At 39.1% G+C, this 19550-nt stretch overlaps 1 protein-coding gene across 1 annotated transcript; it reads left to right on the forward strand.

The window, feature by feature from the left end:
• Window positions 1-1225: 1225 nt before the first annotated feature.
• On the forward strand, window positions 1226-4667 carry gpr119 (G protein-coupled receptor 119). The gene is made up of 2 exons (XM_030069359.1): window positions 1226-1787; window positions 3961-4667. The coding sequence occupies exons 1-2, from the start codon at window positions 1277-1279 to the stop codon at window positions 4665-4667; spliced, it is 1218 nt and encodes a 405-aa protein (XP_029925219.1). The 5' UTR covers window positions 1226-1276.
• The last annotated feature ends 14883 nt before the right edge of the window (window positions 4668-19550 follow it).

Here is a 19550-nt window from a genome sequence, read left to right on the forward strand (position 1 = left end):
AAGGAAACAACAGCAGACGAGCTGGAGAAGGCTGTGACTGTGTGTGTGTGTGTGTGTGTGTGTGTGTGTGTGTGTGTGTGTACAGGGTGAGGGGTTGGCTGATAATGCTTGTGTGCTTTGTCCTCCTTCAGCATTTGTCAAAGAGCTTTCGATAGTGAGACCGGTGAGATGATCGAACAGATCTTTAGGAAATGTATCACCTCTCTTGAGCGTTGGCAGCAGAAGTTGTGGAAAGATTATGGAGCAATGGATTAAAGTAATGCATGAACTATGTGTTGATGGATACAACTCTGCTTGTTTGGGAATTTAATTTGCCGTATCTCACCGATGGTTTGTATATGAATATATGGCACTCACAAGTAGCAGCTTGTTGTTATAAAGACTATAAGACTACACAGACAGATAACATCTGTTTTTGCCTGAGTAACTTTAAACAAAGGGTTTATTGTCATTTGTAAGTGGCATTTCTGTGTTTTCGGGCAAATGTTAATGAGTGAAATATTTCCCGCAGTATATTTGTCAAATGCATTCAAACCACTAAAATACAACCAGAAGATAGTTTACCTGACAGCTTAGAGTCAATTTATCAGGGAGGTAGTCACAAATTCTGCTGATTCAATAGACCTGCTAAAAGGGATGAACGGAATGAATCACTCTCACTTTGGACTGAATTGATATAAAATGCTTTCAAACTATTCATTGATAATCCTTCCAAAAAGACTTGATGAAACTTTTTTGTCAGTATTTTTTTTTTCAAGAAATCTATTGTGTTAAAGTAATTCTGTTTTTGATTTTTGACTACATTTCATAAGGAAAGGATAGTCTTACATTATTACATGTTTGCTCATAAATTTAAAATTCTGGCTTGAAGTACTGAATCAAATAGTTGACTGGAATCATGGTTTATAAACTCAAATATAATTTAATTTAAATAAAAAAGAAGACATACAATTGCATACAATTGTCAACGAATTAACTGAACTGAATAAAGGTTAAGTTAAAGACACACACCTCTAGTAGTTTGCAAAGCTGCAACCTTTGTTTTTGCTAAATGTGATTATCCTCAAACTGTGAGTGTCACCTTTCCTGCTGTCATGGATATAACACTGTTTCTGGTCCCAGCATGATCGACTTGCCCCAATGGGACACAAGACCACAAACTGCTTTGATACACAAAAGCTTTTGTGAAATTAAAGTTTTATTTTTTGTTATTAACAAGTCGTATTTGACTGGACATGTGAACGGTGAATTCTCTGTTGCCGTGACTCCTGCCAGCATGGATTCCATTGAACCAGCGACCAAAGGCATCCTGAAGCCCCGGGTGATGGGTGTGATCCTCAGCATTGCATCCTGCCTCATCATTTCCACAAACCTGCTGGTGGCAGCTGCCCTACTCAAGCTGCTCCGCAGGAAGGGCAGCCAAAGCTGGTGCTTTGTCCTCAACTTGGCGCTGGCCGACACCCTAGTGGGCCTCGCCATCACCGGCCTCGCCAGCGAAGACTTCAAGAGCAGCAGCAACAACACTGATAGCAGTGGCCACATTGTCAATGAGCATCCCAGCGCTGCCACCCCACTTTCTGTTGAGGGCAAGACCAGGTGTCTAATGCGCATGGCCTTTGTCACATCGCCATGCACAGCATCCATCATGTCCATGTTCCTTATCTCGCTTGATCGCTATGTTGCCATCAAGATGCCCCTGCGCTACTCCCAGCTGTCTGGGAAGGGGGCCGTGGCTGGGTCGCTGGTGGCTCTGTGGATCTCGTCCCTCATTATGGGATTCCTGCCAGGTAGGATCATAAATTATATATATTTTTCTTCCAAATGTATATTTCTGGTCTATAAGACTATACTGCACTGTTGGAAGAGCAAGAATAGGTATGCTTAGTCATGGCTGGGCCGTTCTGGACCTAAAAGATCTAAAATATACACCAAGACTGTTGTCTGACATTTTTGAGTGATGAGCAGAGCTGCAGGGATAATTACCCAAGAAAATCCAAATCAAAAGTTACAGCAGCTGCATTAAGAAGAAAAAATATATGATGCTGAGGATAGGACCTGCTGAGGTTCACCTAACCATGATGTCTCATATAAACAGGCAGCTACCTGTAAAGCAGGGGTAGAAGCAGCCTGATCTCCTGAAACTGCTTGAAAATATCATTGTATATGCTCTGTGCAACAACAACAACAAAATAAATGCATTTATCCTATAACAGCATGCTCTGGACAGAGGATGGCTTGGATAAGTTGCTCAGTCCAAGAGGGTTGCAAACCACTGATTTAAGAGTAGAGGGAATTTTCTGTAACACTTTAAAATGCATTGAAAAACCTGTGTTGTCACTGGTTCATAAAAATGTTGTTTTGATGCGAGTCATTTTTATTTATTACTCTATTGCCACCCCTGTACTAAAAATGATAGTTTGGATTCTTACCTTTATGTTGGTTTTTGCTGCTCCATGTGAGTGTAATACATCCACCAAGTCTGGTCCATTAACTCCTCCCCTGTCGCAAAAATGAGAGCTTCACCAAGATTGTATTGATTCAGGGCCAGAGTGGGACTCATTTTCAACCCTGGAGTTTCATGCCTCAGACCGGCCCGCTTAACGCGACCTATTATTATTAAAATATTATTATTTTGATAATTTTATTATTATTATTATCAAAAAATATAACGGGTCACTAGTATCGTTTGCTCATAGAAAGCACAAATCTCCCCTTTTTACAAAGCCTTCTGATCAATTCAGGTCAGTTTCATTAATGTAGTGCTGAATCATCTAGCATCTCAGGACACTTGTCATATAGAGCAGGTCTACACCATACTCTTCATTATATTAATTCTAATAATATTCACTCAATGAGCAATCCTGCCTGCCCACTCTGGACTTGTGGGCTCATGCCTGGTGCTGGATCTTGCTTCTGACTCTGAGGGGCTACAAGACAAAGTTTCCCAGTTATGCAGCGTCGCATCATACTAGCCTATTATTTAAATTATATAACGTCATGTTATATGCCACAAGGCCACACAATTCATTGGCTTGATAATTAGTTAACTCGAACGGTGGTTTGCAGGCAAAGTTCAACATCTTGCCTTACCCGTTTCATCGTCCTCATTTGTCGTTTCAAACCGCGAGCTCGTTTTAGTGAAAAAGTTGCCAATTTTAGCACATTTGGCTGGGTCTGTTTCCAGAACTTTCCTCTTTTTAATTCTTGCCTTCTCCGCGAAACCTTTGCTCTTTCTATTTTTCATCTTTCTAACACCACTCACCGAGTGCACTTGATTGTATTTCTCCAAAATGAATGAGACCAGAAAAAAAAAAATATTTTGAGTGGCAACACAAAAAAAAATATTTTGAGTGGCAACACAAAGCTACAAAATTGCTCGCAAAAACACATTTATTATGGTTTCACTTTCAGGCCACTATTCACATTTCACATTTTGGAGAACATAGAGCTTAAAACAGTGTTGAGAGTAGAACTACTACAAGTGCGGGCTTTTGTGCATCCTTGAAGACATTTTTTCAGCAGGCAAAATGATGTTTTTTTCCAGTCTGTATCTACTTCATTTACTTTGGAGCATAACACTCCCAGTGAAGCTCTCATTCTTACAACAGGGAAGAACTTAATCGACCAAACTTGGTGGATGTTTTACATGCAATGGAGCAGCAAATGCTGGTAAGAATCTGAACTATGACTTTAAAGCACTGGTAGCAAACAGATGACCATGCTACAGTGTGATGGCCACTTTCAGTTAAGTGGTAATGCACAGATAGGACATTAGCTGCTGGGTGATTTCCAGTAAAAGCTAAACTGCAGCCAGTGGTTTCATACTGGCATAAGAGGACATGAGGCAACTGCGGTTCACCTATTTTATATTCATGGAAGAACAATGGATATGGATGACAGATTTTAGTTTTCTTGATATTCTGGTGTAAAGGTTAATAACCTGTGTCCTCCGCTCCTCAGTCATGGTGCGCCAGCTCCAGACGGACAGCTACAGTGGCTTCTGTGCCTTCTTCTCCGTCAATCACCAGGAGGGCATCATCGTCTTATTCTGTGTGTGTTTCTTCCCTGTGCTCTCCGTGTTCGTTTACATCTACCTGGACATCCTGAAGATCGCCTGCAGCCACCAGAAGCAGATCTGCCAAGTTAGACAAGCAGGCTCCAGGACGCATCGCCACCATCATCATCAACATCATCATCATCATCATCATCATCATGATCACCAGCAGCAGCAACAGAGCAGCCGATACTGGGCCCATGTCAAAGCCCTTAGGACTGTGGCAGTGCTGGTGGGCTGCTTCTTGGTCCTCTGGTGCCCCTTCTTTGTGGTGTGCATGGTGCAGATTCTGTGTGAACACTGCATGCTGACCAAGGTGCTGGAGAATCAGCTGTGGCTCCTGGGGCTTTCCAATTCACTGATAAACCCGTTAGTTTATGCCTTCTGGCAGAGGGAGGTGCGTCTGCAGTTAGGAGACATGTTTTCCTGCTTTAAGAGTAGGTCGCTGGCCCCTGAAACATTAGGCATCACAGAAGGTCGTTGCCAACAGCAGCCTGCGGAGGTTCATTCTGGTGTTGCTGGCGTCGATGCCCCTGACCCGACACTGTTGCCCCGAATTACCCTTCACGATGAGGCTCACACCCTGCCACTGTCTGTCTCAACTGGCTTGTGAGTGAAATTTTGCTCATCACAGTTTTCAAATCACAGCATGCTAATTAATGTTATCAGACCCCATAACTATCACTTTGAAATCTTAATTTCAAATTAAACACTGACTTAAGTAAGACAGAAAGCAAACTTGCAGGCAAATGGTGCCATGATTCATAGATGTTCATTCTAAACTGATATTTAGTATTTCCTCTTGATTCAGTCTTTTTTTCAGGGGCTCAAGCCGGTAGGGCTGATGGGGTGCTATAATTAAAAGTCCAAATTTTGAAATTGAAAAATTCATAACTCATATGTCATAAGTCTGATTTACACTAAATTTGGTACAGAAATGAATCACTCCAAATTTGTCATAACGTCTGTCATATTGTATTTTCTGCCATTTAAAATTTTTTGAAAAACACATTTTTGACATCTCCTCCTATGTCATAGGTCTCATTCCTTTGAAATTCACTGTGGATCATCATTGGACCAAAAGTTGTATAAGACTTGTTGATATCTTATTTCGTTTTCAAGATATTGACCAATTAACTTCAAAAGGGCCATGGCTCAACACATGAATGGACAAAAGTCAACAAACGTCGGCCCAATTATCACAAGACTTGCAGAGCATGTCCACACAAATACCTAAAACATACTCTGAAGGTTTCATTGAACTAGACCACTAGGGGGTGCTATAAATGCAAAAAATGGAATAACACAAATCAGATGCTGTTGGTACAGTTACTGCTGTTGGTACTGGCAGGATATGTCCACATCCGTAAACATACCCTAAAAGTTATTTTAATGAAGCTGTTGATGCTTTTAACTTCTAATGGTCTTTGTTGGCTTGTTTGTTGGCTATATTTCCTCCTTTTTTTTTTTTTTTTGCTTTTTTTTCTCCTTTGTAAAGTGTTTTGCATATGTATCTTGAAAGAGAAGTTATTATTATTATTATTATTATTATTATTTTTGTTGTTGTTGTTGTTGTTGACATTGTTGTTATTATTATTATTATTATTATTGTTGTTATGATTATTATGATTACTATGATTACTATGATTATTATTATTATTATTATTATTATTATTATTATTATTATTATTATTATTATCATCATCATCATCATCATCATCATCATCATCATCGTGGCTGTCATTGTAGGTAGCAAGACAGCATTATTAAAGTTTCTGCCACAGCTTAGCTTTATCTTCTGTCAGTATCCTGCAGGTTTATGAGGCACTTAAAAGCAGAGTGAGTAGGGTTTTCCTACAAAACAATGTATAGACTCATACAAAAATAATCCCTCTCCATCATCACCTCTGAGGCACTAGAAGTGTGTGTTGGAAGTGTGTGATATTTTAAATAAAATAAAGTGTTTTATAGTACATGCAAAAATGCAACCAGTTACATGTAGTTAAATTAAATTATTTAATGGTATTGCTTTGCATCGTTTCTCCATGTAGGAACATCTTGTTTTGGCAGATTTCCAGACAACACAGGTCAGCAAAACCATTGGGATAAATTTGAATGGAAAAACAACAAGGGCAGTAGCATCTCTGTGTCTAGACAGGCTCCATTCATCTGGAAGGATACACTCAAATTTTGAGTGTTGTTTCTGATTGGATCTCTTGTTTAAATTTGTGGCGCTTCTTGTCCACCTATCAAATCAAAAGAAAAAACGCTACTGGTGATCCGTAACTGATTACCTGTCAAACTATCCTTCCCAATACTTTGGGCGAGTATCTGCAGCATCATGCTTGAGAAAAGACAGTCACGCAGGGTTTTGGTGCCATATGGCTGGTAAATGGAGACCACAGCTTTACTGAAATGCTTTGTTTGATTTTATGCTCCCTGAGTGTCTGCAGACTCAGAGTGTTATGCAACATCAAACTCACTGACCCAGAAAACAGAGGAGGACTGGCGCCGCTATGTTACTTCATTCTTAGACTAGTTAGAAACACTCGTCTCATTTATCTGGCCACATATCACAGCTCAGGTGACCTCAGCCTGTGTGGAGTTTGACTCTCTTCAACCTTCATGACTGAACATTCAAGCTTCATTGTTTGCAAGAAATTATCTGTTTAATCTTTTATTGTTGTTAATTTCATGAAAGGCATTTTGAAGGCAAAGATGTTTGAAATAACTCTATGAGAGTTACTGTGAGACAAACAGAAGACGCATGTTATGAAAGGAATAATTCATTTACCTGTTCACCTGACGTTGGTAGGACATCCAAATACACAGCAAGTTAGCCCTTGCAGTTACCTTTCAGCCTTTTCCCTAACTGTTTAACTTGATGGTAACAATATTTTTATGACTGCACACAAACTTTTCTTTTCTTTTCTTTTCTTTTCTTTTTTTTTTTTTTTTTTTTTTTTTTTTTGGAAACTTGTGACTTTTGACTCCACTACATTTCTATGAAGGTTGTCATTACTCATTACTTTTAAGCACAGCTTTAAAGTCAGCTGTTTTTTTTTTCTTTTCTTTTCTAAAATGATTGCCGCATGTCGTGTTCCTCATGGGAAACAAACCAATCACATCACTCGCTTTCAACTGAGTTTGATGTATGCAGGAAGCAGAAATTTGTCATCAAGCTCTGGGAAACAAGCATAGACAGGACTACCACTGTCAAAACAGTGTGCAAAAAATAAAATGCACACCAGCTTTAAAAACAATTTAGCTTATTTACAAAAGTTATAGCCCTGCAATATAGTCGATACATCTTTCTTTCTTTTTTCTTCCACAGTCTAGCTTCAGATTTTTTCCTCAGCTGTTCCCATTTTCCATTGGAAAAAAATAAGATGGATATATTTTTTTTTCTTTTTAAATTGGCACCCCGATTGGTTGCTGTTTGTGATCAATAAGAGACCTAAATGAATTTTGAATGCCAAATTTCTAGCCGTTGCATAACACTCACAAACTTAATTTCTGTTATTTGGCATTGAGTGAAATGCTTTTTAATGATATATAAAAGACTAACATTCATGTTCAGGGAAGAGAAGAGTAAGAGTAAGGGACCCGGACAGCTCATAGGGGGGCGCTAGCCCAAAAGAGGTTGAGAACCACTGGTCCATAGTTTGTGTTATTGTGAAATCTGAGGTAAAATACTATCAGTAATTGATTCAACAAGTTGTTATAGTCAACAAGTTTCAAATTTACTGTACCTTTGAAAAGAAAATTGTGGTTTTTAATAATCCAGCCCAAACTCAAGTATCTGAACTTTACTGCTGACAGGTAACAGATACCTGTCTTTCTCTTTTATACATAATTTATATCTGACACTTCCTGATCATCCTCTGACCCTGAGAACATGTCGACTAGGCATGATCATAATAAATAAACAGATTCTTCCATGTATGCTGTATTTGATTCCTTATCTTAACTTTCGTTACCATTGTTCCCTGCTCAGCGTTTCACTCAAAGTAAGAACGTCTTGTTTGTGGCGGTTTGTAACTTTACATTTTAAATGCTATTTTATCTTTGTCCAACTGCATAATAACACATGAAATGAGAGATTACATGTAGCAAAGGCCGCAAGACAGAATGGAACCCATGACTCTTGATACATAAATTGTATGTGCCTCTGCTCAATGAGCTGGAAAGCAGCCTGTCATGGGACTTTTCGAAAATCTAGGTAACGTACTGTTTTATTACTTCAATGTGATTTAGTGGCTTCAATACTGTGGGACTCAGATAGCAGACCCGCCTGTTTTATTATCTGAGTGGTTGATATTGCACAGGTAATATTTTATACTTGGATATCTATTCACCCATGGGAACTTCCTTGGTGGTTTATACCTCAACAAATACCGTCCACTTTACCTCAGACCACATCTACAAAGCAATTACTGGTGCTGACATGTGTGATAGAAGAGGTTGATTATCAAATTGCTATCTTGATGCACACTAACAATTTATCACAACAGCAGTCCCTGCAAAAGTCACAAAGGTTTTGTTTGAGATAATGTTAAACTTATAGAGGAAAAATGCCATAAAATTATATACGCACCTATAAATAAATAAATAATGTTTTATTTATTTATTTTACATAAAATACTATATCACAAAAAATCCTTTCCAAAATCAGCAACATAAAGAACTGGAATGAATTTTGTTCAATTTTTTCAATCAGACAAAAGAAAAAGCATCTGACAGGTTGTGGGGACCCTGAACTGAGGAAGCCTGGGTCATCTCTGCACTTGGTTTAAATTATATTACAAAGGAAAAACGCCATAAAATTGTCCTCCAACACTGTCAATATAAAATGAAATTAATTACCACAAAATTTCCAAATCACAAAAAAAAAAAAAAAAAAAAAAAAAATCCACCAAAAATTAAAAATCTAAGAACTAAAGAGAATTTTGTTGAAGCGACTTTGATCTAATCATGGTGGATCACATTGTTTAGCCTGCAGACTCACTGTCCTATCTCTGTATCAACAGTATTACAACATTTGTCGTGGCATTTTAACATAACATAACAGTTGTTATTCTTTCTTTACTCTTATCATTATTCAAATAGTTGTATTTTGATGGTCTGCAACAGAACCTGAACATACTGAAACAATTCTGCCATAACAGGGCATTAGAGCTTAATTTAAAGAAAATCCAGATCAGGATCTTTCAAAAAAAGAAAACAAAAGAAAACAAACAAACAAACAATAAAAAACCAAAACAAACAAACAATAAAAATACAAGATGTCTTGACAACAGGTGCCAGTTTACTAAAAATAACACTACAATTAAACTCACAAGGTCCTGTGCTTACCTTGGTCTAACTATGTCTGCATCAGGAAATTTCAATTTGGCAATAACAAATTATTGAACATTAATATTTTGATCAGTATCTGGACAATTTTTTTTTTTACTGTTTATTTTTACCAATAGATCTACATGGAAGTGAAATCTGGGGTCCACTCAGTGGATTAGAATTGGACTCAAGGGATCAACAGCCAGTAAAGGCCCTCCATACTGAAGCTAAGCACACAGATTCCCATTGTCACTGATCAAAAAAAAAAAAAAAAAAAAAAAAAACAGAATTAAACAAATTATGACCCAATAAAAAGAGCTGTATTTAAAACACTGGACAAATGAAACAAAAAAGCCCAAGTTGACTAAATTGTGAATAGAGTGAATATGTGCACTCTGTCGAAGACAGGGAACAGAGAGTGATCCTGAGCAAATCCAGGATCAGCAAGCACAAACTGGCCACAGAGACAGGAGGGCACAGCAGCTCTTTGCTCACTGTTCATCGGGGGAAGAGCAAACAGAGATGCACTTTCTCTTCCAATGTGAGAAGTTCTCCTCACTTAGAGAGCTGCATTTCAAAGAAATAAGCAGTGAAAGGCCAAACTTTCCCCAAACCGAGACAGGCTGTTAGTTCTCCTCAGCTCCTCTAACAGCTAAACATGTCTCTGCCTGCCACACACACTGCATGATCATCATTAACTGGCTTATATTAATTAACTAGATATTGATTAGCTGTGTTAAATTGTACCAATACTGAAATGGGAGAGAGAGAGAGAGAGTGAGAGAGAGAGAGAGAGAGAGGCTAGATGAGCAATTGAGTATGTTGGCTGGATGTTTGTGTTGTGGTTCCATGGTGTAATGGTTAGCACTCTGGACTTTGAATCCAGCAGACAATTGCACGAGTCACCCCGATCTGAGTCCCAAGCGAGTCTCAAGTCATTCCTGTTGTGGGCAAGCAAGTCGAGTCGAGTCACAAGGTTATGTCGAGTCAAGTCGAGTCGAGTCACAAGGTTATGTCAAGTCGAGTAACAAGTTTGTCAAGTCAAGTCAAGTCATAAGTTATGTCAAGTCGAGTCAGCCACAGGCTGTCAGGTCAAGTCGAGTCACAGGTTATTTGATTTCATTTGTCCATTACAACATTACAGGTCTGATCATTTAGATCATTTAGATTTAGATTAGATCTTATTGATTTGGTTAGTTTTATTAAAAAGCATTTTGAGCTGTTACTGAATTACATGCCTGTCTAGTTATGCAACACATTAGTACTTGTATTATATTGTGTCATTTGACAACAAATTAATATAGGTATTGATAATTAAAATGGCTGTAAGACTGGTAAAAATGGCTAGGACCACCTTTTGTAGCCCAGAGGAGATATGATGCTCAAACACTCAGTATGTAGTGTTAGAGTATGTTTATAAGTTGTAGAACATAATAAATTATCTTGCAGGAGTAGATGTTTACCAGTAAGCGTGAGTCAAATAATTTAACAATATGTTAAATTATTATTTCTTTTAAAAATGTAAACTACCTATCAAACAGACCTAACAATTCAACTACCAATGAATGAGCCGTAGTATGCATGTGATAACATAGATAAGAAAAAAAAAAAAAAACTATCCAAAGTGATACCTCTTCTTTGAATAGACAATCTATGTCAGTGCGCTGCTTTAGCTGGAAATTTTCTTTGCCTTTTGGACTCGTACGGTGCCGGTGCAGGTGTTGTAATGTTTTTTCCTGGTGGTGCAGGTGCAGGTGAAACGACTTAATTTTTTTAACCTTGCTGACGCCTGATTATGTCTTATGAAAAGTTGCGATGTTTGAAAGTGATGGAAGATGAGGGCTTGCTGTTACCATGGTGGATATAATTTATACAGTCACAGTGGCTACATCAGCGATCGCGACAGTGGTGAGTGACACAGCTTGTGCTACGCATCCATAAAGAATCCCCACACACATGCACACGCACACACATGCACACTGAGCGTTTCTGCGTTTCCGTTTTCCATCAGATTGGAAGTTTTTATAAGCAAACTGGATTACTTTAGAAACTAAAGAACTGCCTGCAGTTTCCATGATTCCAAATAACAGCAGCGCGGCTGTGTCTCTGGCTCCCCCACTGATCATCAGAGTGCGTGCGCTGTGCGTTCATGCATGCAGTGCCTCTCTGCTACATGCGGAAAAAACTAAAGGGAGTAGGCTGTCTCCAATCAATCAGTCAATGGTCTGAACCTGCACTGCTCTATACTAATATGATATTCACTTGGAAAAAAAAGACAAACTTATGCTACAAGTTGTCCGAGCCAGCCTGTCTCAAGTCGAGTCGAGTCAGGAGTCATTGTCTGCAAGTCAGAGTCAAGTCAAGTCTTTTTACCCTCAAGTCCGAGTCAAGTCGCAAGTCGTCAAATTTGTGACTCGAGTTGACTTGAGTCGAGTCACTATGACTCAAGTCCAATTGTCTGGAATCCAGTGATCCGAGTTCAAATCTCGGTGGAACCTGCACTTCAAGAGAAGTTTGTTTGGCCACCCAAAAGGAGAAGAAGTGAACAGCTCAGCACAAAGAGTATTTTGAGAGCCGCCCACCAACTCTGAAACTGAGCTCCTCCAACACAAGTTAGTGCCAGTCTCCAAGAACAATCTCCACAAACACAACAGGATGATGACGCCTGGCTTCATCCTCATGTGCAAGTTGAGCTAAATCAAAGCAAAAGTAGCCTAATACTCATATGCACATGACTTTATGCTGTCATGTTGTCTCAAATACTTGATAATTTATGCTGCTATTAAACTTTTTTGTCTGTTTTTTTTTTTTTTTTTTTTTTTTTTTTTTTTTTTTTTTGTGCTCTATAAATACACTTGATTTGATTTGATAATATAGCCTCTTGAGCAGTGTTCCCCAACCCAGTCCTTAAGATCCCCCTGTCCTGCAGGTTTTTGATTCAGCTCTACTATTTCCCAGCTGATCGATTTAAGGGCTTGATGCTGATTGGTTGAAACAGATCTACCTGAACAGGGTGTGCATGAAGGTGCATAAGCCTTAATTGGGTCATGTGTACAAGAGTAGAGCTGAAACAAACAAAAAACAAACAAAAAAACAAACAAAAAAAAAACAAAAAACAAAGGGAATCTTGAGGACTGGGTTGGGGACCACTGCTCTAGACTCTTGTCTTGAACCTTAAGCACTTTTCGCAGAGTTAGACACAACTTGCAGACATATTCTCAGCCACTAAAACACATTTTGCACTTCTTTGACAAGTTTATACACATTTTCTCACTGTTATGCACTTGTGTTGCATAATTGTGAGCACAGGGAGCAAAAGTGAAACTCACTTACAGTTTTTTTTGATTGCTTGAACTCATTTTGCAAATGCTTTGCTCACTGTGCCAAAACTCTAAACACAACGCAAATAAGACACAACACCTGGAAATAAACCATTCACATTTATGGCAAACTGAAACTCAGTCATCAAAACTTAAAAATCCTTTGTCAAAATGTAACTCTGATGACAAAAGGATAAACATTTCCATCATATGAACACACTTTCACATCAGCAGCAACACAATAGCATACTTACAGTTTTTCTCGATTGCTAAGACACATTTCTCGAAAGTTGCTCTCCTTTTCTCTAACCTGTGAACACAAAACCCAATTTTCAAGCTACATTCACAAAACCCCAGACTCCTCTTGCAAAACCAAACTTTCACCTCAAAACAGTCCAATCTGTGCTCAAAACTGAACTATGTTGTCAAATTGTGCCCCAAGTCAATCAAAATTAAAAACACTACTGAGCAGTCACTAAACACTACATAGAAAAATAGAAAACACAATGCTCAGGACATGAAGCTGTAGAAATAAATGTTTATTGTTCACTGTAGGCTAAATGCATGTTGCAAAACAAAAAACCTGTGCATTTAGCACTTGTACATAGTAAAAAAAGTACAAAAAACAGAAATCTTGTGCATTTAGCACTTGTATACAGTAAGCCTACGTAAAAATAAAGTACAAAAATATACAAATGAGAAGTGCATTACTCAGCCACAGCATCATTTCTCTGTACTGGGTCGACCTCCTCAACCATCTCGACCACCTCTCACACGAACTCGTCCTCTCAGATTTCTATCCATTGTAGGGCCTCACAAAGCAGTGCTCTCTGAACTGGCTTATATATGTTCCCCCACATCATTAGCCACAAGTGTGATCAGTTTTGAGTTGTTGTGTTCAACCAGTGACACCAGTGCTTTACTTGTGTTTGACCTTTGCCACCAGGCATTCACTAGTGACACTAGTAAATATTTTAGGCATCACTAGTGACACTAGTGAGCATTTTTGGCATTCACTAGTGACACTAGTAAATATTTTTGGCCTCACTAGTGTCACTAGTAGCACTCACTAGTGTCACTAGTGAGTGCAAAAAAAGTTAACTAGTGGGATATCTGAATATATGCTCAAACGGCTTGCCATACAAGCCAGTAATTTCGCCTTGGATGGCAACATAGGCAGAACCGCCACTGCTTCCGCCTCCTCTCCTCTCCTCTCCTCTCCTCTCCTCTCCTCTCCTCTCCTCCACATTCAGACACACACGCGAGTCACGACACCCCCTCCTCAACATGCTGCCTGTTTACAACGGACTGGGAGTGTTGGGGCGGGTGTTAATCAAAACAATCCAATCACGTCTTGATCTCTTCACAGGTTGGTGGCCTCTGATTGGCCTGGCCTCTCTCTCTGACTTAAAAAAAAAAAAACACGGGCAGGCCACCAGGCCAGTGACAGGCCGGCGCTTCGGGAAATCTCCCGGTTCTCCCGATGTACAGTCCGGGCCTGGGGTTTAGTGTTTTAGCAATTGAGAAAAACTGTAACACAAAATACTGCATTTTTTAACTGCTTTTCATTTAGTTCTTCAAAAAGAATTCCGCAAAGCTCAAAATAGAAATCAAGCACCTTTTTCACAGTAACAACTGTTTCCAAAATAACCAAAAAATAAAAATAGAGTATAGAGTATACTGTACCTTACAGTACAGTACAGTTTTTTTCAATCACTTTTTCCAGTATAATGGCACTGGGATCCACTTTGTCATCATCTTCACCTCCAAACCACAGCAGAAGTTTTCTTTTGCAATTGTGTTCATACCTTTTCATTGGATTCACACATTTTTCACACTCTTTTGCACCTGCATCACTGTGAAATCACCTGTGCACCTGCATCACTGCCCTTTCCATGAATCACCATTCACCAATCAGTCAGGATGCACCTACAAAAAAGGGCCTAAAAATTGTATTCCGTAGTTTGTAAATTGTAGTCCATCCAAACTGGCCACCATTATCCAGGCATTCAGAAAACACAACAGGTGCTGTACTGTACTGTATTGTATTGCTGTGTTGGTCACTACAGGAGATTTTTACAGTATAGTGGAGTACAATTGGTTTCATCTCAGTATCCTTGCTATATTGCAAAACATGTCCATTGATGCTTCTATTGAATGCATGTTTTTTTTTTTTTTTTTTTTTTTACAGCAGAGTACATACAAGTCAGTACTGTAATGCATGTTTGTTTCTCTAGAGTTGAAAGAATGCCACATGGAGGTGGAATGTGTATGACCACCAACCTTACATAAGAGAGAACCTTCTCAGGGCTATGGACCTGACCTGTGACGACGTGCCTGTGGAGGCCTTCCAAGGCTGGATTCGCCATGCCAGGGCGTTCTTCCCATGTTGCCTGGCAAGGGACAATATTGCCTGCGATGCAGATGAGGTCCAGTGGCCTGACCCAGCTCGACGATGTGATGCCGCACAATGATTGTGGTGTGTGTGTGGTATAGTTCCATATATAGTTATAGTTAAATTATTATTATTTATGGAACTATACCACACACACACACCACAATCATTGTGCGGCATCATCAGCGCTGCAAAGCAGTTTGCTATTACCGTATTCATCTGAATATAGGACGATATTTTTTCCATTGAAAATGCCCTGAAAAAACGCCCTTGTCTAACATTGGGGGTCTAAGCAAATACACATGTATTGTAGCCTACTTGCATAATTATGTAAACCAGTAGGTAGGCTCGCCTGATGCCGCGACTACCGGCGAATGGCGACATTGCGCAGTCACTAATCAACCATGTTGTCTCTGTCATTGTCCATTGTGCTGCTGCAGCCACGTATGAACAAAAGTTGATTTATAATGAAAGGCATATATGGCAGTAGGTGTGCGCCGCTCACCCATCAGATCCGGCAGACCTGACCGGGTGAGCGTGGCACCGGTCGGCATTAGGCCGGTGCCGTGCCCGTCCCGCCTGATGCCGACCGGTGCCGCACCCGGCCCGCCTGATGCCGACCGGTGCCGCGCCCGACCATTGCCGCGCCCGGCCCGCCTGATGCCGGCCGGCTCAACTGATTCCAACCGGTGCCGCGGCCAGCTCGCCTGATGGCGACCAGTGGCTTTTTTATGCAAACAAGATTTTGTCCATATAAATAGTATTTTTCCAAAAAAGGTGTTTGTGCAGCCATCGAGTCCAACCGGAATATCCTCTGTGAAAATGTGAAAGTGTTTTCAGGTGTTCAGAACAACAGTCAATACACTAGCACAGTATTGTACAGTAGTACTGTAGGCCACTGAGCAACACAATATGTGCACCCACTGTACTGTGAACTGTGTACATGTACACTGTATACGTTTGGAACTGTTGCGGCTTCTTTTTGGTGACTTTCAAAGCCGCTACTGAGCGGGTCCATGTTTCGCTCTCCAAAACAAAAGACAGCCGTGAATCCAGCCTCACTTTGGCATTGTCGCCATTTACAGTTTTTTTAAATTGCTAAAACACATTTCACAAAACCTTCCTCCATTTTCCCAAAACTCTAAACACAACACACTTTTCTAAAGCTACATACACAAAACCACACCTTCTCTTTTCAAAACTCAAACTTTCACACCAAAACAGCTGCTCAAAGCCTGCAAAAATTTAAACACTATACGCATCATTACACACTACATCAAAACAACTGAAAACACAATGTTCAGTGTGTGAGAATGTTCTTTTTACGTTTTTTCACAACTGCCAAAGCACATTTTTAGAAACCTTACAGTATCTGTTCTCAAAATATATCACTGTAGAGTATTGGGCATTCACAGATTTGTGTGTTTCATATGAACAGTATGTAAATCTACAGAAAATACAGTATGTACACTACTGTACTGTATCACAACTCAATGCAAACACTACAGAGGATCCATTACACAGAACAATACTTATTAAAAACACAATGTTCAGGGTGTGATGTTTTTTTTTTTTTTTTTTTTTTTTTTTTTTTTATTATTATTATTTATGGAACTATACCACACACACACACACACACACACACCACAATCATTGTGCGGCATCACCAGTAGCAGTTTTAGGCATGGGGGCGACACGAGCGCCAAAAAAAAAAAAAAAAAAAAAAAAAAAACATCAGCGCTGCAAAGCAGTTTTCTATTACCGTATTCATCTGAATATAGGACAATATTTTTTTCCATTGAAAATGCCCTGAAAAAACGCCCTTGTCTAATATTGGGGGTCTAACCAAATACTCATGTATTGTAGCCTACTTGCATAATTATGTAAACCAGTAGGTAGGCTCGCCTGATGCCGCAATTACCGGCGAATGGTGACATTGCGCCGTCAATAATCAACCATGTTGTCTGTGTCATTGTCCGTTGTGCTGCTGCAGCCGCGTATGAACAAAAGTTGATTTATAATGAAAGGTATATATGAGTCAATATCAGTATAGAGTGCCATTGAGACTTCCCAATGTCACACAAAAAAAGATGAGATTTTCCACTGAACTCCATATCCATTGTATAAAGTAGACCTTAAGCTGTTAGAAATGCATGTTGGTCAAGCTCCTGCACCTTTTATAAATTGACTGCAAGCATAGAAAGTACAAGCAAACTGCAAAATGTGTCCACCCTGTCATGGGACAATTTCTAAATAGAGTAAATATGTTCTAATCATATATTGATTACAAAATGTACATTTTCAGAAAGGTATTTGGTCCCTCGTTCAGGAATATATTTTAGTTTCTGGAAAACATCTCTCAAAAATACAGAAATTATGGAAAAATATGTTTGTATATGTAAAATCTGTGAAAGGTGTACTTTCTTTTCTGAATAAACTCTATAAATAAAGGTATCTGGTCAAACTTTGAAATAATACTGTTTGGCCCTAATCTCTTCAGAGCAAAATCACACAAAAGGTTTTGATAACTTGTGAAAATAATTATTTATTCACATAAAACATGAACATGACGGGGTGGACAATGACATGACGGGGTGGACCTTGGCATGACAGGGTGGACAATAGTGAAGTGCCTCATATATATTTAAAGGAAACAATGTTATGGTTTTGTCAACAAATGTTTTTTGTCAAAACATGACTTTTTTCACCTACTGTATTATGAATTGTGCACAGGTAGGCTACATCTGGAAATGACACTCAACAACAGCAAAAATAAATAAATAAAACCTTCAACTAGATGAAAAAACAAGATTGATATAAACAAAACAAAAACATGTTGGTCCCTAAATGTAGGCCTACCACAAAAGGTATAAACATAGGTATCCTTTCAAATGGTTTCTTTCTCTGCATATGTTTTGTCCTCCACTTGAATTCTGAAACACTGAAAAACTTATAAAACTGTTATAAAACTAGACTTGATGACGGGGTGGACAATGACAGGGAGGACGTTTCTGGCTGAAGTTTGCATTTAATGAGCACATGTTGGGCCATTAGCTAGCAACATGTATCAGTTAGGAAGGTGACAGTGTATACTTTAACAAACATATTTTGAATTTCTGAAAAGCATTTATATAGATTCATATTTTGCAATGACAGGGTGGACACATTAAGATTGAACACGTTCAAGTTCAATCATAAAATGCTGAAAATGTCAAAATATAAATGTTGATATGTACTCTCTCTGCAGGAGCTATTCTTCACTCCATTTGTAAAAGACAAAGCAGTGGTAGTGATGTCACTGATTACAGCAGGGGGTTTCTTATAGTGGCAGTAACCACCTTATGACGAGGTGGACAGCAAATCCAGGGACACATGCAAAACGTTTATTATTATTATGACATTAGACCATAAATGATCCAATTGACTCATTTTATTCAAGTACTTGATGAGAGCTACAAGAGCATGTAAAAGGTTTGTACATTGTATATCATTTATCTACTTATTACACTCAGTGAAGTTAGTAGAGAGGAGTTTGGGACATGGCAAAATCACATGCATCTAATCATAGAAAATTTTTTTTAAATATGAAAAACACCCTTTTAAAGATGTATCTCTGTACCAATGTGTGTTTAAATGTTTGGCCATTTATAATAAACCCTCAGAGTTTTGTTATTTTGCAAATTTTTCATGAAAAGTGAGTGATTTCTGCCCGGGACACCAAATGGTACCCTATATTGATATTGACTTATATGGCAGTAGTTGCGCACCGCTCACCTGTCAGATCCGGCAGACCTGACCGGGTGAGCACGGCACCGGTCGGCATTAGCCCTGATGATGGCAGCCGGTGGCTTTTTTATGCAAACAAGTTTTTGTCCATATAAATAATATTTTTCCAAAAAAGGTATTTGTGCAGCCATCGAGTCCAACCGGAATATCCTCTGTGAAAATGTGAAAGTGTTTTCAGGTGTTCAGAACAACAGTCAATACACTAGCACAGTATTGTACAGTAGTACTGTAGGCCACTGAGCAACACAGTATGTGCACCCACTGTACTGTGAACTGTGTGAAACCCAGTCTCACTCCAAATTGTGTAATAGCTACGTTGGTCCACAAGGCAAAACGTAGTCATTCCACTAAAACGGCTCTGAAATTGTGACATGGGTACGTCTTATCTGCCAAGTCTTTTCTGCGGGCATACTTTAGGTTTCGGTCACGTGACTGCCCAGTTTCTCCCCGGCGTGAACAAAAAACATGGCGGACATCCCTTCTACTTTTGGTGGAAATTGCTATATTTTAAGATAGCTTGTGGCTTTAGCTTTGTTTTGATAACATTTCTAGCGACAAATGTACACTTTATTTTCATAGTATTCATTCGGTTTGTGTATACGATCCGTAGTTTTGTCGTTTCGACGTACATTCTTTCAGATCTCCCTACGAAATTGTA

This window comes from Myripristis murdjan, chromosome 14 (assembly GCF_902150065.1).
Source record: "Myripristis murdjan chromosome 14, fMyrMur1.1, whole genome shotgun sequence".
Taxonomy (NCBI): Eukaryota; Metazoa; Chordata; class Actinopteri; order Holocentriformes; family Holocentridae; genus Myripristis; species Myripristis murdjan.